The 25,456-nt window shown below is 40.0% G+C and overlaps 5 protein-coding genes across 8 annotated transcripts in view; 1 reads left to right on the forward strand and 4 right to left on the reverse strand.

Moving 5' to 3' along the window:
- The first annotated feature begins 3,845 nt into the window (after positions 1-3,845).
- LOC143207077 (UBX domain-containing protein 7) lies at positions 3,846-7,565 on the forward strand. 2 transcript variants are annotated; one of them, XM_076420123.1, is made up of 9 exons: positions 3,846-4,261; positions 4,380-4,667; positions 4,831-5,105; positions 5,195-5,470; positions 5,552-5,740; positions 5,811-5,856; positions 5,933-6,015; positions 6,086-6,251; positions 6,300-7,565. In XM_076420123.1, exons 1-8 carry the CDS (start codon positions 4,222-4,224, stop codon positions 6,242-6,244), a joined length of 1,356 nt encoding a protein of 451 aa, XP_076276238.1. In that variant the 5' UTR covers positions 3,846-4,221; the 3' UTR covers positions 6,245-6,251; positions 6,300-7,565. The 2 variants fall into 2 exon arrangements, with proteins under 2 accessions (XP_076276238.1, XP_076276237.1); XM_076420122.1 differs by having other exon boundaries at positions 3,849-4,261; positions 6,324-7,565.
- On the reverse strand, positions 6,307-10,282 carry Jwa (PRA1 family protein Jwa). 3 transcript variants are annotated; one of them, XR_013008607.1, is made up of 5 exons: positions 9,820-10,282; positions 8,582-8,793; positions 8,396-8,509; positions 7,701-8,047; positions 6,307-7,564 (listed from the first exon to the last, which is right to left on the reverse strand). XR_013008607.1 is itself a non-coding variant. In XM_076420128.1 (4 exons), the coding sequence occupies exons 1-4, from the start codon at positions 10,017-10,019 to the stop codon at positions 8,019-8,021; spliced, it is 555 nt and encodes a 184-aa protein (XP_076276243.1). In that variant the 5' UTR covers positions 10,020-10,282; the 3' UTR covers positions 6,307-8,018. The 3 variants fall into 3 exon arrangements, 2 of the variants coding, with proteins under 2 accessions (XP_076276243.1, XP_076276242.1); XM_076420128.1 differs by having other exon boundaries at positions 6,307-8,047; XM_076420127.1 differs by lacking the exon at positions 7,701-8,047 and having other exon boundaries at positions 9,820-10,277.
- Positions 10,283-11,048: 766 nt separating this feature from the next.
- LOC143207081 (transcription elongation factor 1 homolog) lies at positions 11,049-12,047 on the reverse strand. Its single transcript, XM_076420129.1, has 3 exons — positions 12,031-12,047; positions 11,519-11,870; positions 11,049-11,429 (listed from the first exon to the last, which is right to left on the reverse strand). Exons 2-3 carry the CDS (start codon positions 11,632-11,634, stop codon positions 11,297-11,299), a joined length of 249 nt encoding a protein of 82 aa, XP_076276244.1. The 5' UTR covers positions 11,635-11,870; positions 12,031-12,047; the 3' UTR covers positions 11,049-11,296.
- A 674-nt stretch (positions 12,048-12,721) lies between these two features.
- On the reverse strand, positions 12,722-14,872 carry Rpn7 (regulatory particle non-ATPase 7). Its single transcript, XM_076420124.1, has 5 exons — positions 14,640-14,872; positions 13,976-14,327; positions 13,564-13,892; positions 13,312-13,480; positions 12,722-13,082 (listed from the first exon to the last, which is right to left on the reverse strand). The coding sequence occupies exons 1-5, from the start codon at positions 14,782-14,784 to the stop codon at positions 12,908-12,910; spliced, it is 1,170 nt and encodes a 389-aa protein (XP_076276239.1). The 5' UTR covers positions 14,785-14,872; the 3' UTR covers positions 12,722-12,907.
- Positions 14,873-15,986: 1,114 nt separating this feature from the next.
- The window catches only part of Tdg (Thymine DNA glycosylase), a 148,549-nt gene continuing 139,079 nt past the window's right edge, over positions 15,987-25,456 (reverse strand). The window contains exon 10 of the mRNA XM_076420116.1: positions 15,987-25,428. Coding sequence (XP_076276231.1) covers positions 23,449-25,428 — 1,980 coding nt within the window. The 3' untranslated portion in view covers positions 15,987-23,448. The remainder of the gene's footprint in view (positions 25,429-25,456) is intronic.

The following is a 25,456-nucleotide window of genomic DNA, read 5'->3' on the forward strand; positions in this document are numbered from 1 at the left end:
GTAAGATTCTAGTAAATAGCAAATATCTAGCAAATAACTAGAATCCTACTAGAAAAATGGGTCGAAACATGGATCTGCGCCCAGACGTTGATTGACCCTATTAGAACAAATTGTGGGCTGTGTGAGGGCTCATTCGAAAGAGGAAGGTTCAATGCAGCGCGCTTTTCTCATCTCATAAGTCAAAAAAGTCTATTAGAGACAGAAAATGCATTGAAATCTGCGGGATTTTTTCCTAGATTTTTTCTCGACTTTGGGCCATCATATTATTAGATATAAACATAATCTCGTTAACCTCGTGAGAAAAGCGCGCTGCGTTGAACCTTCCTCTTTCGAATGAGCCCTGACACAGCCCACAATTTGTTCTAATAAGGTCAATCAACGTCTGGCCGCAAACCCATATTTTCGACCCAAAATCTAGTAAGATTCTAGTAATTTGCTAGATATTTGCTATTTACTAGGATCTTACTAGATTTTGGGTCGAAAACATGGGTTTCCTGGTTTTCAGTTAGTGTCCTCATTTGAGCAAATTTTGGGCTGGGTGAGGGCTCATTCGAAAGAGGAAGGTTCACCGCAGGGGGCTCTGGTCATGAGGTTAACGAGAATATGTTTATATCTAATAATATTAGTGTCCAAAGTAGAGTAAACATCTAGGAAAAAAAACCAGCAGATTTCAATGCATTTTTCTGTCTCCAAAAGTCTTTTTGGCTGATGGGATGACCAGAGCCCCCTGCGGTGAACCTTCCTCTTTCGAATGAGCCCTCACCCAGCCCAAAATTTGCTCAAATGAGGACACTAACTGAAAACCAGGAAACCCATGTTTTCGACCTAAAATCTAGTAAGATCCTAGTAAATAGCAAATATCTAGCAAATAACTAGAATCTTACTAGAAAAATGGCTCGAAACATGGGTTTGCTGGTTTTCAGTTAGTGTCCTCATTTGAGCAAATTTTGGGCTGGGTGAGGGCTCATTCGAAAGAGGAAGGTTCACCGCAGGGGGCTCTGGTCATCCCATCAGCCAAAAAGACTTTTGGAGACAGAAAAATGCATTGAAATCTGCTGGTTTTTTTTCCTAGATGTTTACTCTACTTTGGACACTAATATTATTAGATATAAACATATTCTCGTTAACCTCATGACCAGAGCCCCCTGCGGTGAACCTTCCTCTTTCGAATGAGCCCTCACCCAGCCCAAAATTTGCTCAAATAAGGACACTAACTGAAAACCAGCAAACCCATGTTTCGAGCCATTTTTCTAGTAATATTCTAGGTATTTTCTAGTTACAAATCCAGGGTAGACTACCCCCTTAAGGGGCTAGTCTACCCTCGATTTGTAACTAGAAAATACCTAGGATATTACTAGATTTTGGGTCGAAAATATGGGTTTCGTACTAAACGTTGTTTGACCTTATTAGAACAAATTGTGGGCTGTGTGAGGGCTCATTCGAAAGAGGAAGGTTAGACGCAGCGCGCTTTTCTCACGAGGTTAACGAGATTATGTTAATAACTAATAATATGATGGCCCAAAGTAGAGAAAAAATCTAGGAAAAAATCCCGCAGATTTCAATGCATTTTCTGTCTCTAATAGACTTTTTTGACTTATGAGATGAGAAAAGCGCGCTGCGTTGAACCTTCCTCTTTCGAATGAGCCCTCACACAGCCCACAATTTGTTCTAATAGGGTCAAACAACGTTTAGTTCCGAACCCATTTTTTCGACCCAAAATCTAGTAAGATTCTAGTAAATAGCAAATATCTAGCAAATAACTAGAATCTTACTAGAAAGAATGGGTTCGGAACTAAACGTTGTTTGACCTTATACGAGCATATTTTGAGCTGGGTGAGGGCTCATTCTAAAGAGGAAGGTTCAACGCAGCGCGCTTTTCTCATCTCATAAGTCAAAAAAGTCTTTTAGAGACAGAAAATGCATTGAAATCTGCGGGTTTTTTTCCTAGATTTTTTCTCTACTTTGGGCCCTCATATTATTAGTTATTAACATAATCTCGTTAACCTCGTGAGAAAAGCGCGCTGCGTCTAACCTTCCTCTTTCGAATGAGCCCTCACACAGCCCACAATTTGTTCTAATAAGGTCAAACAACGTTTAGTACGAAACCCATATTTTCGACCCAAAATCTAGTAATATCCTAGGTATTTTCTAGTTACAAATCGAGGGTAGACTACCCCCTTAAGGGGGTAGTCTACCCTCGATTTGTAACTAGAAAATTACTAGAATCTTACTAGATTTTGGGTCGAAAATATGGGTTTCGTACTAAACGTTGTTTGACCTTATTAGAACAAATTGAGGGCAGTGTGAGGGCTCATTCGAAAGAGGAAGAATAGACGCAGCGCGCTTTTCTCACGAGGTTAACGAGATTATGTTAATAACTAATAATATGATGGCCCAAAGTCGAGAAAAAATCTAGGAAAAAATCCCGCAGATTTCAATGCATTTTCTGTCTCTAATAGACTTTTTTGACTTATGAGATGAGAAAAGCGCGCTGCGTTGAACCTTCCTCTTTAGAATGAGCCCTCACCCAGCTCAAAATATGCTCGTATAAGGTCAAACAACGTTTAGTTCCGAACCCATTCTTTCTAGTAAGATTCTAGTTATTTGCTAGATATTTGCTATTTACTAGAATCTTACTAGATTTTGGGTCGAAAAAATGGGTTCGGAACTAAACGTTGTTTGACCTTATACGAGCATATTTTGAGCTGTGTGAGGGCTCATTCGAAAGAGGAAGGTTCAACGCAGCGCGCTTTTCTCATCTCATAAGTCAAAAGAGTCTATTAGAGACAGAAAATGCATTGAAATCTGCGGGATTTTTTCCTAGATTTTTTCTCGACTTTGGGCCATCATATTATTAGTTATTAACATAATCTCGTTAACCTCGTGAGAAAAGCGCGCTGCGTCTATTCTTCCTCTTTCGAATGAGCCCTCACACAGCCCACAATTTGTTCTAATAAGGTCAAACAACGTTTAGTACGAAACCCATATTTTCGACCCAAAATCTAGTAAGATTCTAGGTATTTTCTAGTTACAAATCGAGGGTAGACTAGCCCCTTAAGCCAATCGGGACTTGAGCACCTCCGAGCGTAGATTGGACAATGATTTGCCGATCTGTGCCCTAGGCACGGCTTGCCCAAGGCACGCCTGGTTAGCTGGGCACCAATGACCACTCATCACCACTCATCAACCACTCATTGACCACTCATAAAGCGGTCCCTATTGGCCCCTATATAGACGTTCAATAATATTGTCAAAATGTAGACTATTGTAGACAATAATATTGAAACTCCCGTCAATATTATTATACATATATCTTGTCTGTCATTGGCTACAGTAGCATATCTATATTATGATGAAAAGCTGGTGGGGTAGTCATATTGGCGGGAAAGTATATAGGAATTATACAAAATTAAAAAAATGATATTTTTCAACTTTTTTATCTGAGCCTATAACGATGAAAAAGTTGAGAAAATATAATTTTTAAAATTTTGTATGATTCCTACCAATTGCAATCTAAACAAATTTTTGTTCACTCATTCTCTAGCAAACTAGTCAGTCTAAAATCTTAAAAAAATTCAAGTCCTTCGAACCAATTTTTAAAAAGTTATGCTATAGATATACATATACATGTACACATACATGTTACATCACATTTATTTTTTAAAACAATTTTTAGAACTTTTACAATGCGACCAAGGCACCCTATTTCATCGAGAATCTATTACTTTACTGATGCCAAAATCGCCGCGCATGCGCTAGAAAACTTCTCCAATATCTCATCAGCACCGATTGGCTACCGAACAGAAAAATATTGCGCAACTATTCGCGAGTCTGCAACTTGCGAATCGTAAAACTCCGTCGCATATTCAGAACTGCGTTTTATTCGCGCAAGCGCACGACGCCTGATGCACCTACTGCACATAACAAAATTCTAATGCTCGGCGAAACATTGAACTGCAGTCTGGACCTGGACAACTGTTTACAGTGTACTGTGTACTCGTCGACAAGTACACTTGCGTCGCATTGTTGTAATTTAAAGAGAGTTATTGGTTCTGCAGTTTTTTCACAGTGTGCATGCTGTAACAGTAAATTTCGAAATTTCCACAATGGAACGAAGAATTTCCTGAATATTCGGAGATGTCAGCCGGTTGACGTTGCTTTAGACTTTGCAACCAACATCCGTAAATTTTCTTCGAAACACTATTGTGATCTGGAGACACGATGGATCCAGAACTTATTGAAAAATTCATAGAAGTGACTGGTTAGTATTCTTTAAATCTCAATCCCAATCGATGCTTTAACGTTTCTGTGAAACATTTTATCATGCGATGTAACGTATCCACGTTATGTACAACTAAATATACTTTATTTGTTATTAGGAGAAACTGAAGATGTTGCTCGTCAATATTTAACTCTTACTGATGGCAATGTAGAAGCTGCAATAACGGTGATGTTCGAGGGAGGGCAAGCGCCTGAACAGCAACACGCCAATCCTGATCCGGAACCAGAACTCACCTATCCTGATCCTGAACCAGATCTAAACGATACCGAACCGGAAACAAGGCCCCCTATCTTACCAACGCAAGAGATATTGGTGCCATCCGATCCAGCTTGCTCTTTCTCCAGAATGTCGGAGGACAGATTTAGAGATTTCAAGATAGAAACACGTAAGACATATTTAATAAACACGTTCGCATCAAGCTTATTTTGCTTGCCTTTTTGTTTATGCTGCACTTGTAACTACAGTGCGATTGGTTTTATCTCGGTTGAGACAATCGTGCCCAGGCCTGCATATAAAATGCGTAGAATAACAAGTAGTATTCTGTGTAGAACGACAAGAAGAAGAAATGGCTCGCAGAGTAGCAGGGCTTAAATCGAGTTCCAAACACAAATCTAACAGATTCGAAGACTTGTTTCTACGACCGTACAGTATTCTCTGCTTAGGATCGTTTTTCGTAGCCCGCGAACGTGCCAACTCATTGAATCGTTGGCTGCTTGTAAATATTCAAAATCCTCAGGAATTCGCTTGTCTGGTTCTGAATAGAGACGTATGGTCGAATCGACAGATTAAAGAGATTGTGAAAGATCATTTTATCTTCTGGCAAGTAAGTAGTAATCAATAGTCAGTTGTTCTTTATTGTTGATTTTGAAAATGAAAAGTAAACGGCATGATATATATTACGTTTGCTAATAGGCTTTGTCAAACACTAACAATGGAAAGCGTTATATAGATTTTTACAATGTGTCTAAGTATCCCTATGTGGCAGTAATAGATCCCAGAACAGGGGAATGTATGAAGACATACCATCATATTACCGTCGATATTTTAATATTCGCATTGAACGATATGTTAAGTACTCACCCATCTCCGGAGTGTGTATCGAGCGAATCAGTCAGCCCTAAAAAATTGAGCAATAACACCGCAACAGCGACAACAACAAACGAGGATTCTGCAACTAATTTAACAAGTGTAAGCTCTTTCGCGTGTTCACATATCCTGTAAACTATGAAATGAACAACTTGTTTCTCATGCGACTCGTTGTACTTTTAGAATCACGATAATAACACCAGAACTTCCAAACATTTGATCGATAGTTTAAAAGACATAGACGGTTCCAATAGCATAGACGATGTACAGAGCTCGAGTTCAAGAATGCCAGTCAGTGAATCTCAAAATACAAATAAAAAGAAAAGGATCGACGAGCCAGACTTGAAAGAAAAGATCCAAAAACGTTCGAAGGTATCAAATCTCTCGTACATTGTTGTTTCTATTGAATGTGGTGTAACTAAATTAATGATAATTTGTTTAGGATGAATCATGCAAGCCGAAATTCGATCTGAACAAGGATAAAACAAGTAAGATCTCATTGTGCTGTAATAAAATGATAAATTGTTTGCAAATTTATATAAATTTATATATTTCTGTACACAGATAGCGAAACTATAAGACTCTGCCTAAGACTGCCGAATGGTAAAAAGGAAACGATGTCCATGTATGCAGCGAACACAATAGAAGTAAGTTTTACGATCGTATTATTTTTTAATCTTGCAAAGTATCTATGAAATCTATATTATTACATTTCAGGATTTTATAGATCAAATGGAAAGCCTGGGTTACCCACCGTCTGATCATAGTTATTTAGTACCATTTCCAAAAACAAATATAGGAGAGCTTTCTCCCGAAACACATTTATCAGACACAATACTATCTCCAGCAAACACAGTATTTATAACAAAGTTATAGTGATATGGTATGTGTACTGCTTTTACATAAAAAGATATTATTTGTTAATTAATAGACCTCTCTTCGTTTACTATTACAGATTAAGAGAACGTACTGTATTTATTTTTCTTTCAACTACAAACTGGGGCGCATCTTATGCAATCAAAGAACAAGTGGTACATTTAAAATTGTTCACGCCGTATGTTTTTAATTAACATTCGAACGTAATTGTCGTTTCCATATTCATTGTTAAATTTCAAGATATTCGAATGTGTCTGAAACTCTTGTAAGTAAAAAATTAGGAATTAATCAAGACAAGATTACAGAAAATCGATTGTTTCAAGAGTAATTGTTCGGAAAATTGTACTTCCAATAACGAGGATAGAATATAAGTTTCAAATGACTTCCAGAGAGAGATTTTGTTTCTCTTTATAAAATAAGTTCTATCGTTTTAGTCGTGTTACCTATAGGTTCTGTATGTACCATTATATATTTCATAATTGATCAACTTTCTGTTTTGTATGTAATCTGTTTAAAATATATTTAATGACTACAATCTATTATGTAACAAACGAAATAATTAAGATTTATTTACGAGAAAGCGGCGAAAAGATTGCGAATATTTTAATGGACACTATGATTAAAAACATCACTAAATGATTAGTGTAAACTGCCAAGACATTACATATTTTCTTTTTACAAACGTAGATTACTTGTTAAGAATTTATTTAAGTTCGGTTCTTTAAATACATGCTCAAGATAAGTAAGCAAATATATTAATTCTTAAGTATAGACACCTCTTTCTTAAAGGAACTTTAAATTTTACAACAATAAATGCTGAATAACAAAATACATATATGTTGCTATTTTTATTTACATCAAGTCATGGGAATGTTAATACATATACTTAACACGTGGACTACCGCGTGGCTCGTGTACGCGTCGCACAACTATCTGCCAAGATTTACAAAAATAAATCGGGAAAGATAAAAACTGTAATGACTATAAATTTACATAAATTTTGTGGTAATTTCATTGACTCGGTAGTCAACGCGTTAAACAAAGATCAACTGTATTTACGGAACTAGCTTTCTAATACGTTATAAGTACAATCGTTTTATGCTTATGAACATATCGTTAATATCAAAGCTTTGAATGCACGGTTTATATGCACACAGATATTGTTTGTTAGACGTAAAAGAATTTTATTAAAAATTTTCTGAACAGGTATGACAGTCTTCGCCATGTTTATCTCCAGAGACACTTCTCCATCAAATTAAGGCGACACCCACTAATTAATACTGTACATTCACTGGTTGTTAGAACGCACGTTTCTCACTTCTATGAAATAAGAAAAATATAAGAAAAAATTAGGCTAATAATTAGCGATGTGCTGATACAAAATTACAATCGTCGAATGTAAGAGAACAATTAGTATTGCATGAAGGTATTAATTGAATTAATATGTTACACTTACACAGAGAGCATTTGTAAAACAATATTTCTCTTTCGTTACATGACGCATGAAAGAAATATGTATGTATATACAATTTAATAAGTCTATTCAACAAATACATTGAATACATATCGTGGTGGTCAGCTACTTACATGAGAATTTCGGAGCAGTCTTAAGTAGCTGGCCACTACGGTAAATAAAATGAAATATACAACAAATTAAATATATTATCTCCTTGGAATTACTTCTTTAAAAAAATAGTAATTATATTTATATCAAGATTTCACACAAGTCCACACTGTTTATTATTTATTGACCAACATTTTCTTTAGTCCACTCTTAGGGAAGGGAGGCAATTGTCTCAAAAACTGTTAAATATCAATATCATTAATGAATCTCTTTTAACATTGAAATACTAATTCATTAATAATTTAAGTAGTACACATTAAGTTTGTTATAAATAACGTTTCATATAAATTTACATCCATAAATAAATATGCTACAAAAATGATGCAAGCCTAGAATTACTATGCTTCTCGAATGAATCGTTCTTTTCCATTGAAAAAGCATAATATTAGAATAAACAAACGAATTTCTGGCTTTAATAATTAATAAATTAAGCTTGAAAGTGACATCTAAAATACATACAGATGTACTTTTCATTTTCTGACAAACAAGAATAGTAGAAATTTAGGTAAGAAATTGTTCTTTCATACCAAAATATTTTAATAACATGCCCATGGGAGTACGTTCAAGTCCGATACCCTCGATTTTATTCACCAGCTTATTCTTCATGTTCCTTAATCTCAACGACGCGTGTATAAAAGTCACTGAAATTAATAAAGTAATTAATACAAGTGGGTCGAACGTGCCATATTTACCAAATCAACTGTAAAACTTACCGCTAACTAGTAATAAAACGGTAAACAGCAGTACAAACAATATTGACGATCCAATGTACAAAGCAAGTAAAATACAAATAACAACACATGTCGTGTGAAACCCTGGATATTCTCTCCTTAGTTTACACATTTCCTCGTTTTCAAAAACTACAACAAGATACACGAGTAGCCCCCATAACACTCCTAGAAGCAACTCTCTCGGATGTAGACATCTAAGCAATCAAAAATGTTTAACTTTTAATTAGTGTCGACTACACTAGCAAATATCTATTTTGTTTTAAAGTAGTTATTTAGTCGTTGAATATAAATTGATTTATGTCGGAGTAGTATAAAGTATAAAATTGCATGTAACCAGTTATGAACAGATGTGCCTGCTTCTCCTCTTCGCCTGCTTGGCGAGTCAGTCCCAAACTTTCAATAACTTTCAACTAATTAAACATATTAAGAAAGAAAATAAACTCCTGCTTTGCTCCAGTTTGTTACAATTCAAGTAGAACATTTTTATTTTGCATAAAGATCCACTGTCTAGTAATAATGGTGAGTAACTTGCCGGTGCAGCGTTGTGGGACTCGTACTGACAGAAGAGTTAGAGTGGACATAGTGGAGACTGATTCGCCGAGCAGGCGAAGAGGAGAAGCAGCCACATCTGTTCCACGAGCCAGCATTGGCCAGGCCTGATGTAGAAAGTAGAGTGTGAGTAACCGTTCTAGGATTGCAAGGGTGCGGGATGTGTCTTCTCATTTCTCAATAATGCAAAGATGGGGTTTTTCAGTAGTCAGAAGCGCTAGATAAAAGATTAATCTAGACCGTTGTCTCCCTCAAATGTCCTATTTTTACGTTTACGAGACATAATTTGCATTATTCGGCAGTATTATTTATAAACATAAAAATAGGACTTTTGAGAGCGATCTGGCCTAGATTATTCTTTTATTTATGTATTTATTATTGCTTTAAACCGATTGGATCATTTAGCAAGTACAGTATTGTTACATGTAGCTTACATTGCATAGGTATTACATTGTTTTTATATCCTTGAAGGAACTAATACAAAGAGGAAAACAGTACTCGCCTTTGAGAATCTTTTATCTAGAAATGAGAAGGCGCATCCCGCACCCTTGCAGTCCTAGAAACGAGAGAGTCTACCCCCTTAATATAATATAATATAAATCTATAGTGTATAATGCGAGACAGAGGGAGTGTCACAATCAAATCTTTCAGATACTATTACAAATACTTACCCGATGACAAGCAGAATACAGAGTAACATGTAGACGTAGTTGGTTTGATAGTATATCAGATTATTTACCACTCTATTACCCCATTTCTCGAAATCATTGAAATTGGGTAATTGGAAACCCGACGGTTCCAATAAGAAATCTTTCAAACCTCGAAGAGGTGGTAATTTACAAACACCGTGCAGTGCTCTGGCTTCATCCATCGTGTTACAAGTCTGGTTCTTACACTCGCGTAATAGTCAACCTATTTCGCCTCCTCGGTTATTTTTAGACAATGACGACCATAAGGCGAGTGTCGTGTAATGTTTACGGGATCGGTGTTAAACTATAGATGGATTTATGTGACAATCTGAATGGTTTATACCATTTATACGAACGTCGATCGAAAGCTTTCCATATCTCGATTCGCATAAAGATTGCGCACCCATGCGCACCACCAAGTGTAACGTCTCCGAACTTTGTCCAAAAAAACAGATGGAATTCCTTAGCGCGTTTCCTTATCTATATACTCTCAAGTTACGAATGAGTACGAAGTATCGGAGAACAATACAGGATTCGCGTCATTTACTTAGCTATATCAGGAAATTCAAATGGAGCGCGTATTTTAAAAGCGATTGTCGTTAACAGACCAACGTTAATCATATGAGATTTTATTCGCGGGTTGATTAAAATTTTCCGGAGAATAGCTAATGATTCGATCTATCGATAAAATTGATCGTCGCCTATGTTATTAATGGCTTCTACGTAAAAATAATTGGTAAGGGACATTTATTAATTGCTAATTTGTAATTAAGATCGAATTGATATTTGATTTCCGAATACATACATTGGCAAGCATATTTGGGACAAGATAATGATACAGGCAAAAATCATGTCAGAATACGTTCTAACTTCCTATGACCTTATTTTTTATGTGGATGGACCGATGCACCCACCAGGTGCAATTGCAATACGAGATATCGAGAAAGTTTGGACACTTCTTGTAATAAAGTCCTTGGGTTAGTATACAACTTTTATACGTCGGAAAATAAAAAGGATCTCTTGGGAAAGGAGTTAAACAAAAAAATTGGGTTGCATTAAAGAATAAAGTGCAATTGCACCTGGTGAGTGCATCGGTGCATTCACATAAAAAATTAAGTCGTATTATTACATATAATTTTTTCCTCTATCATTTTGATTCCTATTTCTAAATTTATTCGTAAAGTTGCTCTGGGAATGAATATAAATACGTATTTTGTAAATAATTATCACAGCATTTCTTTATTTTTATTTTTAAAAAACAAGATGTGTTTCATATATAACAATAATGTACAAAATACTGATCAACATCGTCGAGAATTCATCGTAGTCAGAAGTATAAAATATTTAGTATAGTTTTCGAAGAATAAGGTTAATCGTAAACATCGATACGATCTTACAATAGTTTCAAGCGTATAAAAAAGGCACAAGTCCGTTTGTTTTGAGATCACGCAAATAACGTTTAATTGATGGCATCGCACGCGTCAATCCAGTCGTTGTATACGTCGATCGGTTCTGACAACACGTTGACTGTGGTTTGATAATCTTCTAAACAGACGCGACAGGAAATCTTCGCTGTGTTTCGACCTTTGTCCCTGAAATCACAAATAACGCCATATATACAATAATAATAACGCCAAATAATGCAGCAGATGTTGGATTTCTTTCGAAACACAGAACTTACATTTTAACTTCGCAGGATTTCTCATGGTTGCAAAATGGACACGTGAATTGTATATCCATCGGCTCGATGGCTTTTCTCTTCTGAGGAGCCTGTCGTTTACTCTTTCTTCGGCCCATTTTCGATGTTTACGTTTTAGACTGTATCAGGCCCCAGTAGAATAAACCGTTACACCGAAATTGGTTGCGTAGGTTTCTCAAAAAACTCTTGTACGCACAATTTCGTTCACAGTAACGCTAACCTTGTAGTTTTGGCATCGATTGATTAAAATCTTCCATTTGCTGATCGGAAAACATCAATGGTGGATCCAGGATCGCTAGGCAGCGGGTCTTTATGGGAAATAAAAGTTTTCTACCTGGGCATTGCAAGAAACTCGAATGAAATATAAATTTATATTTTCTTTCTTAATATAAATATGTTTAATAGGTTGAAAATAATACAACAATATTTTGAAATTTTTCGAATATTTTTCGTCCGCCCTTCGTGTGAACAGGTGTGAACCATGAAGTACTTACTTCATGGTGTGAACTTGATACAGTTTTCCCGAAATAAGTAAAATGGCCGCTGTTCTACTATTTGTAGGAGAAATTTTCCCGAGATAAGTAAAATGGCCACTGTTTTGCTATTTTGTAGGGGAAATTTTGCCGAAACTTCCGATCTAAGATGAATTTGAACAAAAAAAAAACATTGAAAAATAACCGTTTCATTTTTTGTGAAACTATACTATCGCCGCTATTAGCAAGGACACGGAACAGTTCCGTTCAGCACCAATTAAACAAACTCTCCGCCAATCTGACCGTATTAGCACAGACAATTATTAAAATATTATGCTGAGAACGAAACAGTATAAATCTATCTTCAATCGAAAATTGAATCATCAGCTGTGATTCATAATAAAATATTTTAATTATAATCGTTAATCGCATTAAATATTACACAGCCGAAATAAACATTTATTTTAAGAATAAACTTTCTGTAGAAATACATAAATATTTATTCAAGAACTCACATATATGGATGGAAGTCGAACGACGGTTAAAGCCATATTGAAAAAGATATCAAGTGACCGTAATCTGATAAACCGCAAATCGTTGCGATTATTTTGCTATTACATATATATGTTATTCTACATAATATAGTTTTGAATTAGTTGTTTTACGAAATATAATATTGCTTTATTTGTAGGTAGGGACACACAGAAAGACGTTGTGTATGAATAGGCATATTTAATGTGTATTTTTACCATAAAATTGAATAATTATAATGAAGGTCTTTGATACAAAATTAATATTAAGTATGTTACAAGTTAATCTAGAAGAATTTTAAGCACGCAAAAATGAGTAGGTTTTGTGGTTTGATATTGAATCATCACGATTTATTCTTTGTATATAATTAAATATTAATAACACGTGACAACTTTTGCACCCTATTAAGCAGCAAGTCCCCTTGTTTGACCATAGCTTGATATTGCCAATTTTTGCTATCCGGTCTATTGGTTTCGACTACTCCGCCAACACGATCAACTTTACAATGCAGTCTTCCAGCTGCAATGAAACGTGATATTTCCCTGCAAGAAAACAAATTATATTACAAAGACTGATTATATCTTTCAATCAGAGTTGGACAATATTTAACATAACTAATGATTAGACTGCGGATTTTATGCATTTATGACAAAACTAGACAGATTAAAAGGATTAAGGAACATCAATGTAATATTTCTAGCTTATTAAAATCAATTAATTCTACGTTTAACGTCCAAATCTGATTGCAATTAATTAGCTTGCAAAGCTTACTGATCGATGTATTCCACTGTGACGCCAAAAGCTTCCGCCATATACTGTAGCGTCAGAGATCTGTATGATTCCAAAAGTTGTGTATACGCAAGAATGCGCATTTCTCTAACATAATACCGATAATGAGGAAATACTAAATAGTCCCTGCGCAGCAAACCTTCGACGTGTGCTGAAAAAGAATCATCATGCAGTTACATGTTCTCGCTTGTACAATAAGCAGGTTTTTATCTATTCGAAAGAATGTTACAGTACCGAGATTCTTGAAGAAATCAGCATATTGACAATTGTACAGAGAGAACAAGTAAACTTTTACATCCTGGTTACTATGAAGTACTTCCAAAATTTCAGAGCCTTTGATAATTTTATCACGAAGTTCGTTTCGTGGTAAACTGATCATACTTAAGTATACTGTGTATCTAACAAACGTATTGTAATCCATCAGCTCGTAACTCGTAAACGTGCTAATCGTGTCCAAGAAGAAATTTGCAGCTTCTTTGAAATCTCGCACTGCTATACAGTATGTTCCCTGGTAAACCTTCAGTCTGTTTCTTCTGTCCCAATCACCGCCTTCTTCTATTAAACTACATTAATAACATTACAAGAATGTTTCTTGGTATCTTATATAGTATCGTTATACGAGAACTTAATTTTAATGTTTTCGTACCTCTTGGCTTTCTCTATACTTGCTGTAATATGGTCGTGATCCAAATAGAATAATCCGATCCTAATGTTATGAAATACGATGTCTAATCTATGTCCCAAAGACACAGTTTTATAATAGGTTTTTCGAAACGCAGAGATAGCACCCGCTTTATCCCCTATTCTGCAAAGGTGCTCAGACTTTTTCAGATTCGCTTCGCGAACCTCCATTTCTCCTAAATTCTTCTCGGCGTCCTCAATCGCGTCATCGAGCTCTTTCAATTTCTCTGCATTGCGTGCTTTCATTTCAGCCAGAAGGGTTTCGTCTACTGGCCAATCCAAATCTTTACATACGTCTTCGTAAAATGGAGCCATGTCTACAAAAATCGCAAATATAGATATTATATATTAAACAAACAAATATATAAAATTATCACTCATAACATTCAGGTATTAATGAAGTAATAAAAACAGCCAGTATCACGGTAACTGTACAGAAGATAGAAGACAAAAGAGGTTAGGGTAAATGTCTCAACAGTGTATCGAACATATTTCTATATAAACGAGGATGCGTTAATAAAGGTAATAATTAAATGAACAATATTCAATGATAGCGCATTGTAACCGAAGCTAACCAAATATGTCAACATATCGCAGTATTCAAAACAATGAAAAAGATGCAATCTCACTTTCTGCTTTGATGGCATCTAAAAGTTTGTTCTTTAAGGTAGGATCATCTTTGTGTTCGGGCAAACTTAACAAAAACTTCGTTTGCGCCAATTCCAAATTTGGGTTTTTCTCCAAACCCTCTTCTTCAAGATTTTCTAGCGGCATTATAAACTAAAATTGTAATTACAATTATCGATGGACACAATGAACCGACACTTTATCCTGTCCTGAAGCACAGACTATCAGAATGCAGAGAGCAAGACGCGATGTTGTGGAGTATTCTTAAGACTCGTTTACATGTTTCAGGAATTTTTGCAAATGGCTCTGTGCGTTCGCATTTGAGTAATTTGAGTTAGCAAATTGTGTGATCTTGGTGGACTTCATTGTGGACTTTGATTTCTTTCTTTTTCTTTCTTATTTTCCCAATTTCTATTTTTTAATCCACAGGCCTACGTATATACATAGTAGACAAGATAACGAAGTATCTACATAGTGAACACAAATGACGCCACAAGATAATTCAAAATGGTGGATAGCGGTCTATATAAAAGCGAAGTATACAATTCAATATCAATGTTGTCGGTAAAACAGAAAGCTAATTACATCGATAAAATATGAATTCACATTATCGACATTCGCTACAGCTCAAATTTCGGCGCCATCTAAGGACCACGCGCCGAAAATGTAATGCAAATTAAAAATGCAGTTACCGACTCGTTGAAGTAGCACAGGTTGCATATTCCGAAGGGAACTTGATTGAAAAGTAGCGTAGAGATGAAAATTGTCATCTCCAGCCGTCCGCACAGACTCCGCCTGTTATTTAATAATCAAGGACGCGTCACGCAAAATGTTCAGTTAGAAGGAGTGGAAATAATAGGGTCTGGGTCGTTTCGTTTTAACGAATCAGTTTATTTGTTGACACAAACTGCCAATGACTCCGTTAATGCGAGTCGGGAAAGAGAAAAGTTTGTCTCCACAGTTTCCGTTCGGTTTAAAATGTACAAGAGGTATCGCGCGTCGCGATGTCGTTCATCCATGTATACCGTACAATTGAAACGCATACACTGATGGCCTCGGTGTTCCTTTTTTTTCTAGCTAAGGTTTCGCGCGACGCTCTACAATACAATCACACACTTCCTCCCCTCGATAAAGTCGTTGCGCTTATCTTTGGACAGTTTACAGCGAAAGAAGATTACAATACGATCATTGTCGAGAAGATCATTCCGGGGGGAGGGGAACGGGTACGGCTAATTGCGATTCCACGAAAGAAATACAAGTTGTACACGGCTTCTATCTCACGATCGGATTCGAGTCAGGACACCGCGAGATTACAAATACGCGAACAACATTTTTCGCTCGATTTCGAGCACAGCTTTGCCTCTCGATGATCTACACGATCACGAAGGACTTGGAGCAGTTATCGGAGGTCGAAGTTTTCTTCTTCGTGTATCTCGGCACCGATGTAATAGTATCTCGTCGATGATCTCGGTGAGACCGAGAACGATTGCAACGTGCCGTTCACTGGCACCAGAGCGAGAAACTCGCGCATTCGGAATAGAGAACGCAGCTGGTAAAAAAGTGGACATTCGGGGTAGCTGGCGCACTCTTTGGCCGCGGATCAGCAATCAACCCTTCGCGAATGGGAATCTCGATGCTCGTTGCAACGGGGCTTCGTTAGCGGCTGCAGCGAACCCTTGAAAACGATGATAGACTCTCCGAGATCGGATGAAATGTCCCTCCTCGAAATATTCCCGGTACTCGTTGTTCTCTCTATTATTCCCGAATCAATTTCGCGCGCGATCCAGTGGCTCTGTTCAACTCTAAACGATCCGCGAAACTCTATCGATCGAAAGGTTGGATCTCCAGCCCTAGTCCTACTCCGTTATGATGCTCGTGGCAGGAACAGGCAACGAAAAGCGTGGTGATCCACCCACCGGTTTTGTATCATCGCGAGTCCATTTTCGAGCGAACGATCATTCTCATTCGAAAACCACATCCGGAAGCGGAATTGTTCTAATTCTCCTGGAAAGTCTCTCCTTCTATCTTTCGACTCAAACCCGCAACTTTTTCATTTTTTCAATTCTGATCCGGATTTGATTTTGGAATGACAAACTCTATAAGAATCGCCCAGTGGACATGGCAAACTATTTTTGGTGTTGCACAGTGATTTTTAGACTACAGATCTAAATGCAAAATCAAACCTCTCTGCATCAATAAATAGAATGACCATGGTCCTTAAATTGGATCTGCCACAATTTTTCTTATGAACGCATAAAATCCGCAGTCTAGCGATACCAATACCAGTGACTATGACTATGTGCAGCGACTCCCATTAATATTCGGATGCTCTCAAGAAACGATAACTTTTTTAATATTGCACTATACGATTTGAACTTTTTTGCGAAGTTAGACCAATTGAGTTTACTACACGATGTGAAAAGAAATTGTTTCAAAAATTGCAACTGGTAGAATTGCAGAGAAAATACTGAGAGTTACAACTTTGTTGTGTGAGCCTATATTGAAAATTTAAAAAATACGTTTTGTTGATCTGTGTCAATTATGTGCATTGTGAAAGTTTCATTGAAATCGGCTGATTTATTACAGTTGGAGGCCGAAAATTGTGAAAAATTGAAATTTTTGCTATCTTTAAATGTTTGCAGATCATTGCAACGTCGCCCGATTTTCATGAAATTTGTAGAATATATCCAATTGATACAAATCTACGAAACGTGTTTTGTTGGAAAAAGTTACAAAATACAACTTTCAGTGCTTTCTCTGCAGTTCCGACAACTTGCAATTTCTTTAAAAATTTCACGTTGTGTAGTGTAGAACCACCTATGTAAAACCAATTATTCTAACTTCTTGAAAAAGTTTAAATCGCATGGTCCAGTATTAAGAAACCTATGGTCTTTTTAACAGTGTCCGAATACTAGTGTGAGTCACTGTATGTTGGGAGGAGAATCTAGGTAGGTGTGGGCGCAACGAAAGAAGAGAAAGAAGATCTGCGAGGAATCATCGAACGTGTGATCGACCAGCCCTCCTTTCTAACACTCGTTAAAGCTACATCGAGTTGGTCGAATTGTGGAGATTGATCTCTCCATCGAATCGGAATCGTGACAGACGTTTTCGCGAAAGGTAGAAGCGGCCGTTTGATTTGAGCGAGCGATCGTTTTTACCACGTTTCGGATCTGTCACGACGACGACGGTGGTTACATCGATATCTGATCGTCTGGACGCACAAGTTTTTCATAACACGTGTTTGTCTGTATGTTTGGCATACTAAGTTCGATTAGGTAGAATAGCGAAGCGATTAAAAAATACGTTGGCAGGCCGATTTGCAGGCCCGAGCTGTTTTCAAACTCGCTCGTGCAATTTCTCTCTCGATTCTCTCTCCTCTCTTTCTGTTTCTTTCTTGCTCTCTTACTCTCCCGTTGTCATCGTTCTTTCGTCATTTCTTTCGTTCGTGTTTGCTTGTATTATTATTATTATTTCCTTTTTTTTCATTGTTTGTTTGTTTATTTCGATACGATCAACAGCGAAACCACTTAAATCTGTATAATATATTTATACTTAATAGTTAATCCTTAGCGATCAATTTACAATCAAGTTAATTCGATTAATCGACGAAATGTTCAATTAGTTGATAGCGATGGCTGGTTCCGTTCGGCACGGCAACGCGTTCGTTTCCGCTTCCTTCACGACTGCATCTCTCTCTCTCTCTCTCTCTCTCTCTCTCTCTCTCTCTCGCTCTTTTTCTCAAACACACATGCATACACACGCTTTTTTTCTCTATCTCTCTCTCTCGTTTTCTTTCTCTCTGTATCACACGTACACTGTGTCTCTCTCACTCCCTCATTTTGAAATTCTCCTGTCACATATGTTTCCCTTTTGTTCGGTTCATTTCATTTAATCATCGATGAAAACGTTTAACACCGACAGACACTTATGCTATAACTGTTCCACCTCGGAATCGGAATGGATTCTGAAAAAACATCTACTATAGTAATTGTCGATCGTACGCGGCATTGTGTCCTTGAGGCCGATAGAGAACAAAAGAAACATTCATTATATAGACATCAGTTATTATATCAACGATTCTCTCATCTATACCCTGTGCATCATTTTAAATGTTTTCAACACATTCTATGTGATTACTCGAGATAAATGTTTCTCGCTTATCGTAGATAGTCAATATATAATATATTTATACTTTATGTATAATTTTTGTGAACCGTGAGCGCTCGCGCGCGCCCGCGATCCAACAAACTATGTATATATGTGTCGAGCGGTATCTCTACGGATTCGTTTCTCTTGGTTGTTGTTGTTGTTTGCTGTGATTCGTTGGAGCGGGCGTGCGCGAGCGCTCTCACGTTTCAGTTGTTTTTTTTATTTATATATATAATCATGCCAGATGCATAATTGTACAGCGTCGATCAGCGACAAAAAAGGATGCGCCGATATCATCAGGCATGCATCTAAAATCAACTGGTTCGCGCGTCGATCGGCGCCCGGCACCCGTGGATCCTCGATTGTTCGAAACGCGGCAATCAAATATAATCAACGAGACAACATAATAACGCGATAACTATGTAAAAATCACGGTAACATACGAAATATTCTCACAGCGGTGGTGTCGCGCGAGTTCGCGGAGAAGTCGCGCGTGTTTTCAACGCCGGTATGTGTTGTGTGTGTGTGTGTGTGTGTGTGTAATCACTCGCGGACGACTGACGATAAAACGGAATCTGCAACGAGAGAACGGCTATAATATATGGCTGTAGCGGGTGCGAGGTTGCGAGAGCGAGGATGCCTACCCGATTGATCTGGGAATCGATCGGGAACGCGTCCCGGCTGTCGGATCACTTAAATTATTTATCCCGTGCAGTGTCCTTCGACGACGCGGTTACGATACAATAGAACTATTCAATATGCACTCCGTTAGAAAAAAGCTTTACAAACTTCATAAGCGAGAGAAGCTTAACCCGTTAAACGACCGATCGTCTCGAACTTCGCTCGATCCCTTCATGAAAACGACTCGTCGCGATTCGATACAAATTTGGTCTCGGTAGCACTCGGTTCGATGTGGATAATTCAACCCTTTCGGAGGTATTTCGTCACCATGATTTCGTCGTACAATGAACGATGAGATATCTCGTGTATCTTTATTATTCATACGAAGTTTCTCATTGGAAAATTTCACACAAGTAATCGAATTTTAAGGAATGTCACATTGGAATGAATAGAAAATACTTCATACTTTACACAATCAGCAGAGGGATAATTGTAATCTATGTAGAAGATCTATAATATACAGCAATACAACTATATAATAGAATGTGTAGTTAGAAACCAGATATTTCAGTAAAAATTGTTCTGTCACATTATGCATTTCACCATGCTTTCAAGCATTCCATACAAAATAAACAATAGAAACTTTGACTGTGTCAAATATGGAGTATTTTATATTTATCATCTTTTACCGACGATGACGTATTTTAAAAATTGATCACTCGTGCCAAATTTACAAAGAGAAACATCATGGTAACGAGATATCTCTTCCACGGAAGCGAAGGAGTTAAATCTGCTGTCCGAAACTGGTTTGAAAAAGTTGCCAGGGCAAATTCAATATGTTTACGTTCTCATAGCGTGTTCGCATAAACGTCTGGGACTGACAGACAGGCCTGCTGGAAGCAAAAAACACTTCAATGAATGAATACAACGCAAAGAAAGATATCCTGCGAAACCGAGCGCTACTGCATCAGGATTCTCCCGCGTTAGCGTCGCGTTCCAATGGCGCTCCTCTCCGATCGGCCATCAGGATGACAACGACGGGGAAAGTACGCGGAATAAACGAAGAAACGGAAATATGATTAACGAGAACGGGATGAGCGATGTCGTCGCTCGTTTAACAGGTTAACGGCGCGTGGCTCAGTCTGTACATGGAAAAAACTCTCGATGTTCTGTGATAGCCGAGGTTCGTCGACGCGAACAGCGAGCAGAGAGGCAACGCACAGTGGGCCAAACTGATGAATTCTCTGTCAAAATCAAAGAACTTTCGATAGAAATGGGATAGAGTGCCGATTACTTTCTTAAATTACAGTTGAAATATTGCAGAATCTGGAAAAATAAAGGGATTACGGTACGGGCGTTTTTTAACTTTGAAAATCTGTGTTGAACCACCGGAATTACAAGAAAATTGTGATTTATCCAATACAAATTAGGATGGAAACGATTTTTAATTATCAAAGAATCGAATTGTGTGAAAAGAACTAATGAAATCACAATTCTTTCGTTGAAATAATTATTAATTTTTTTTGTCCCGCAATATTTTAGCTTTAATTTAGAAAAGAAATCGTCGCTCTATCTGATTTCTGTCGGAAGTTCTTTGATTTCGACAGAGAATTCGTCAGTTTGGCCCGCTGTGCGGCGAGGCACGTTTACGATCGTTCCTCGTTGGCCGTGGATCCTGCCTGTGCGTTTTTCAGTTTCCTCGACGAATCGCGCGCGCTCATGGAGCTTTCGCACGAGATACTAATTAGGAACGCCGCATGGTCGGTCGTTCACGGTCGGCTACCTCCAATTACGTCGCAGCCGCCAGCGTCTTCTACAGGCGGACCTCTGGATCCCGACGATACGATTTTCAGCTAATTATTCACAAAGGCGTTGTTCCCAACGAATTCAACCATCTTGATCTACGCCCTCGAGAGCAACGAGAAAGACTTTTTTCCGAAGAGCATCATCTCTCTCTCTCTCTCTCTCTCTCTCTCTCTCTCTCTCTCTCTCTCTCTCTCTCTCTGGTGTTAGTCAGTGGATCAACAAGCTCAGAATGTTTCGTACAAGTCTTGCTTATTTCATTCGTGTAAACGATCAGAGAGCGACGAACAATTATTATTAGTTACTTGACAATGAAGTTTGTACCTTAGACTATAATTTTAGTTGATTTCGGGACAAACCAATTGATCTTCAGAGCTACTGGTATTATGACAATGATTTTTAAGTCACCGACGACCACCGCGGTTCTCTTTAGAATGTTGGATCCTCATCAGGACGTAGATCAAGGTTCACGAAGTTCGTGGGATTTCTTCGTGAATAATGAACCGATTTGGTTGAAGAATCGCCGGATTAAATCGGCGCGCAAAGGGACTCGGCTTATCGCGTTGGAACGGTGCTACGATTCAACGAATCGAATTGACTAGATTCGCATTAAGCATGTACAGCTCGCAATTAATCGTGTGTGTACACGCGCGTCCGCGTTATTGCTCTCATTCAATAATAATAATATAATAATAATAATAACCATGTAATAATATTAATAATAATAATAATAATGTATTCTGTAACATATACATATATATCGGTTGCGACCGCGACGCCACATTCATCACACCGCGAACCGAAAGTATCTCCAAATTTTTGCGGGACGGTCTTGCGAGAGACGAGCGGAATTCGCCCACTAACGCCGCGTAATTATGTTCCACGTAATGAGCACGTGCGATTACGGTTTCCGGTGCAAGCTCTGAAATTACAGCACGGCGATCTGTGTCCGTGTGTCCGCGTGTCTGTCTGTGTATGCGTGGTGTGTATGTACATGCACGAGCGTCCCGTTAATTCGCAGATTCGTTTCGTTCGCGGACGATTTTCGTGAAACGGTACAGAGACGCGGAATCGAAGACGAACCAACGAAAGAGCTTTTTCCCTCTTCTACAACAGACTAAACAAACATAAAAGGAAAATGAGGAAGGATAGAAGATAATGAGAGAGAGAAGAAAGTAACAACGAATGCGCGAGAGACTTTTGAAATTCGAACGGGACCGTGTCGCGAGAAACGTCCACGAGACCGTGACCCCGTCCGAGACAACGGATTGCACTTTTGCCAGGTGTGTCGATCCGGCGAAACAATATTCTCAACAACAACGAAACGATATAACAGTTAACGGTGCGCGCGGGGACGCGCTTACAAGAGAATCAACAGAATCGACAGAGGAACGAGGGAAACGGGGACCGTTTTCCTCGCCACAGACGATCGCGACATCAATTCGACGGAGAGATCGATAGCATCGCAAGCACGCCCAATATCGAGACACCGTTCAACACGCAGAATTCGTCGCATACTCGCGAATTTCACACAATCTCGCGAAATTCGTTTGTTCGATCTCAGACACAAATATTTCGCCTTTCAGCCAGCTAGTCGAAACGGTTCGCAAGAATACTCTACCGACTATCAAAGTTTTCGAATTCATCTTAAAAATGGTTGCGGAGAAGGTTTTCCTATTTCTCGCCTGACTTTTGGACCACGAGCGGTATCTTCGGAATCATTTCACCTAGACGACTGACATCTTAATCTCTAAAGGTGTCTAACGAATCTTGCAAGTTTGCAACCGGTTAGTGTGGGACCAAATTCCATGCGATTTGAAACGGATTGGCTCGAACGCGACCGATCCGACTCGTTCTTCGGCGTTTTCTTCGTTTGTCGCGTGATCTTGGATCGCGAGCGACAAAGAGGAGAGGGGGATCGCTTTAAAGAAACAGGATGAAGCTTTTTGGAGGAGTCGCGTTGGTCGGAGTAGGATAGATGCAAGCGGAAGAGAGGAGAGAATAGAAACAGGAGAGAATGACGAAGGAAGAAAACGCGCGCGGTTCGCGAGCTCGTGATCGCGGCAGCAAAGTCGCGTCAGAGATCGTCCTGAACGTGAAAGGGAAGCTTTCGTTCCGTTCGGACGACGGCGACGTTGTCGTCGGCGGCGGCGGATCCTAAACGTGTAAAAATACGTAGAAAAGATAAACGCAGCGCCTCGAGACGCTATCGCTCGTTGAATAGCTTTACATCGATTATCATACACCGTCGTAAGCAAGGTCGACCGGCGGCCTATGGTGAGACGGGAGGTAAGATGGCGGCGTGGATGTGCCCGGCGTTGTGCCGCCGACGCTCGTGTACCCGCCGGGATAGTTTGCGCTTGGCGCGTGTATACCCGCCGGTGGTGCCGGATACGCGTCGAAGGAACTAGAATACGATCCGTTGTAAGGATAAGGATTGGCCATGTGACCGAGGGACGGGTGCATTCCTCCCATGCCGCTCATACCGCCCATCCCGTAGGTGCGCTGCATCAGGCTGGGCTCGAGGCCGCCGAAAAGGTACCCGTTCGTCGAACCCATCGGCACCGGATAGTGCGGTCCGGGTATAATGTTCGGGTACGAGTTGCCGGGGTGTCCGTGGTTCATGCTGGGCGTGTAGTTGCTCGACGCCAGGTTCTCCACCGTGTAGGATTTGCTGTGTTGTTGTTGCTGCTGCTGTTGTTGCTGCTGCTGCTGTTGGTGTTGCTGTTGTTGTTGCTGTTGCTGTTGCTGCTGCTGCTGCTGCGAGTCTTGATGTTGGCGACCGTTCATCGCGTACAGGGACCCGTAGCCGTCGTTCGGCGAGTTGTGCAACGAGCTCGGGTAAATCGAGCCACCGGGTGCCAGGGGCGGACTATAATTGGACATTCCCGCGTTGGCCATGCCGGCGAAACCTGACAGATAGGACTGGTGATGCGCGTCCATCTTCTCCGCTAGGCTGCCGTCGTCGTTCATGCCCGGGTGACCGTGCTGGAGCCGCTGGCTGCCTCCATCGGCTATACTCGGGATCTGGTCGACCAAGGACTCCAGATCGCTGAGACTCTTCGAAGCCACGTCCTGGCCCGTGTTCCTCTTGATGCCGTACTGCTCGTGGGGATGATGCGGCGACATCGAGGAGTGCGTGGGCGTGTGGGGATGCGTGTGCGGCGGAGTCGGGTGGGAATGGTGCGAGTGCTCGTCGGTGGTTTGGCTCAACGGCGTCGGGGTGGTCTGATGTGGATGCGGATTGTGCGGCTCCGAGGCTTGCTCGTGGTAACCCATATAGCTGGTGTAGCTCGGGTGAGACGGTGTGCCCGGGCTCCCGTGGTGGCCCGGATTCTCGCCGTTCCCGGCCGGGTTGTACTGGCGATGGTCGTTGCTCATGTTCTGCTGGGAGATGCTGGTCGGAGGCTCGAAGTCCGGGTGCTCGACGCTCGGCGAGGTCAACGGCGAAGGCTCCAGGTTGTTCTCCGAGGAGATCGCGGTGTTGATCTCCGACGAGAGGTCCGAGTGCGTGAACGAGAGCGACATCGACTTCGGGCTCTGGCTGTAGTGCTGCAGATGCACCGGGCTCTGCTTCGCGTTCATGTTGTACGGACTATCGTTCATCCCCTGCCCGTAGAACCCGGAGTCGTTCATCGGCTGCGGGTACGGAGCCATGTGCGCGAACGTCTTCGGCGGCGAGAAACAGTTCGGCACCACGCCGTAACCGTCCGATAAGTGTCCCATCTGGTGCTGTTGCTGTTGCTGCTGTTGTTCCCGCTCTCTCATCTCCCTCTCCTGTTGTTTCTGCTGCTGGTGAATCTTCTTCGGGCGTCCTCGACGCTTCTTGATCACCTCCCCGTTCGCATCCAGCTTCTCCGGATCCGGGGGAGGCTGATCCTCCGGGTTCTTGATCTTCTTCGGCCTGCCTCGCTTCTTCTTGCCTGGTATCTGCGAGTTTGGCTCCTGCTTGATCACCGTACCGTTCACCTCGGTGATCCTGCTGTCCCCCTCGCTCGTCAGATCGTCGCAGAACCCGGGCTTTTTATCCTCGATCGCATCGTGATCCTTCTTCTTCAGCTTCGAGTCCGCAAACACGATATCCGACTCGTCCAGGTGCGAGATCGCACCGTTCAAGTAATCCCGGAACTTCTTCAGCGCCGCGTAGTACGGCACCTTGTCCGCCGCTCGCGGCAGTTGCGCGCATCTCGCGCTGCTCGATGGCATCACCCACATGTACTGCAATTGAAATTATTATATACAATAA

This window comes from Lasioglossum baleicum, chromosome 3 (assembly GCF_051020765.1).
Source record: "Lasioglossum baleicum chromosome 3, iyLasBale1, whole genome shotgun sequence".
In the NCBI taxonomy this organism is placed as follows: Eukaryota; Metazoa; Arthropoda; class Insecta; order Hymenoptera; family Halictidae; genus Lasioglossum; species Lasioglossum baleicum.

Bases quoted from the DNA above. Each gene is read 5' to 3' on its own strand.
- LOC143207077 (XM_076420123.1), top strand. From the start codon at position 4,222: ATGGATCCAGAACTTATTGAAAAATTCATAGAAGTGACTG. The intron at 4,262-4,379 runs GTTAGTATTCTT...ATTTGTTATTAG, and splicing joins AAAATTCATAGAAGTGACTG to GAGAAACTGAAGATGTTGCT. The intron at 5,471-5,551 runs GTAAGCTCTTTC...TTGTACTTTTAG, and splicing joins CTGCAACTAATTTAACAAGT to AATCACGATAATAACACCAG.
- Jwa (XM_076420127.1), bottom strand. From the start codon at position 10,019: ATGGATGAAGCCAGAGCACTGCACGGTGTTTGTAAATTACCACCTCTT. The intron at 8,510-8,581 runs GTAAGTTTTACA...TATTAATTTCAG, and splicing joins CGTTTTATTACTAGTTAGCG to TGACTTTTATACACGCGTCG. The intron at 7,565-8,395 runs GTATGAAAGAAC...CTTATTTCATAG, and splicing joins CATGTTATTAAAATATTTTG to AAGTGAGAAACGTGCGTTCT.
- LOC143207081 (XM_076420129.1), bottom strand. From the start codon at position 11,634: ATGGGCCGAAGAAAGAGTAAACGACAGGCTCCTCAGAAGAGAAAAGCC. The intron at 11,430-11,518 runs GTAAGTTCTGTG...TTGTGATTTCAG, and splicing joins AAATCCTGCGAAGTTAAAAT to GGACAAAGGTCGAAACACAG.
- Rpn7 (XM_076420124.1), bottom strand. From the start codon at position 14,784: ATGCCGCTAGAAAATCTTGAAGAAGAGGGTTTGGAGAAAAACCCAAAT. The intron at 14,328-14,639 runs GTGAGATTGCAT...CGATTTTTGTAG, and splicing joins AGATGCCATCAAAGCAGAAA to ACATGGCTCCATTTTACGAA. The intron at 13,083-13,311 runs GTAAGCTTTGCA...GTTTTCTTGCAG, and splicing joins ACAGTGGAATACATCGATCA to GGAAATATCACGTTTCATTG.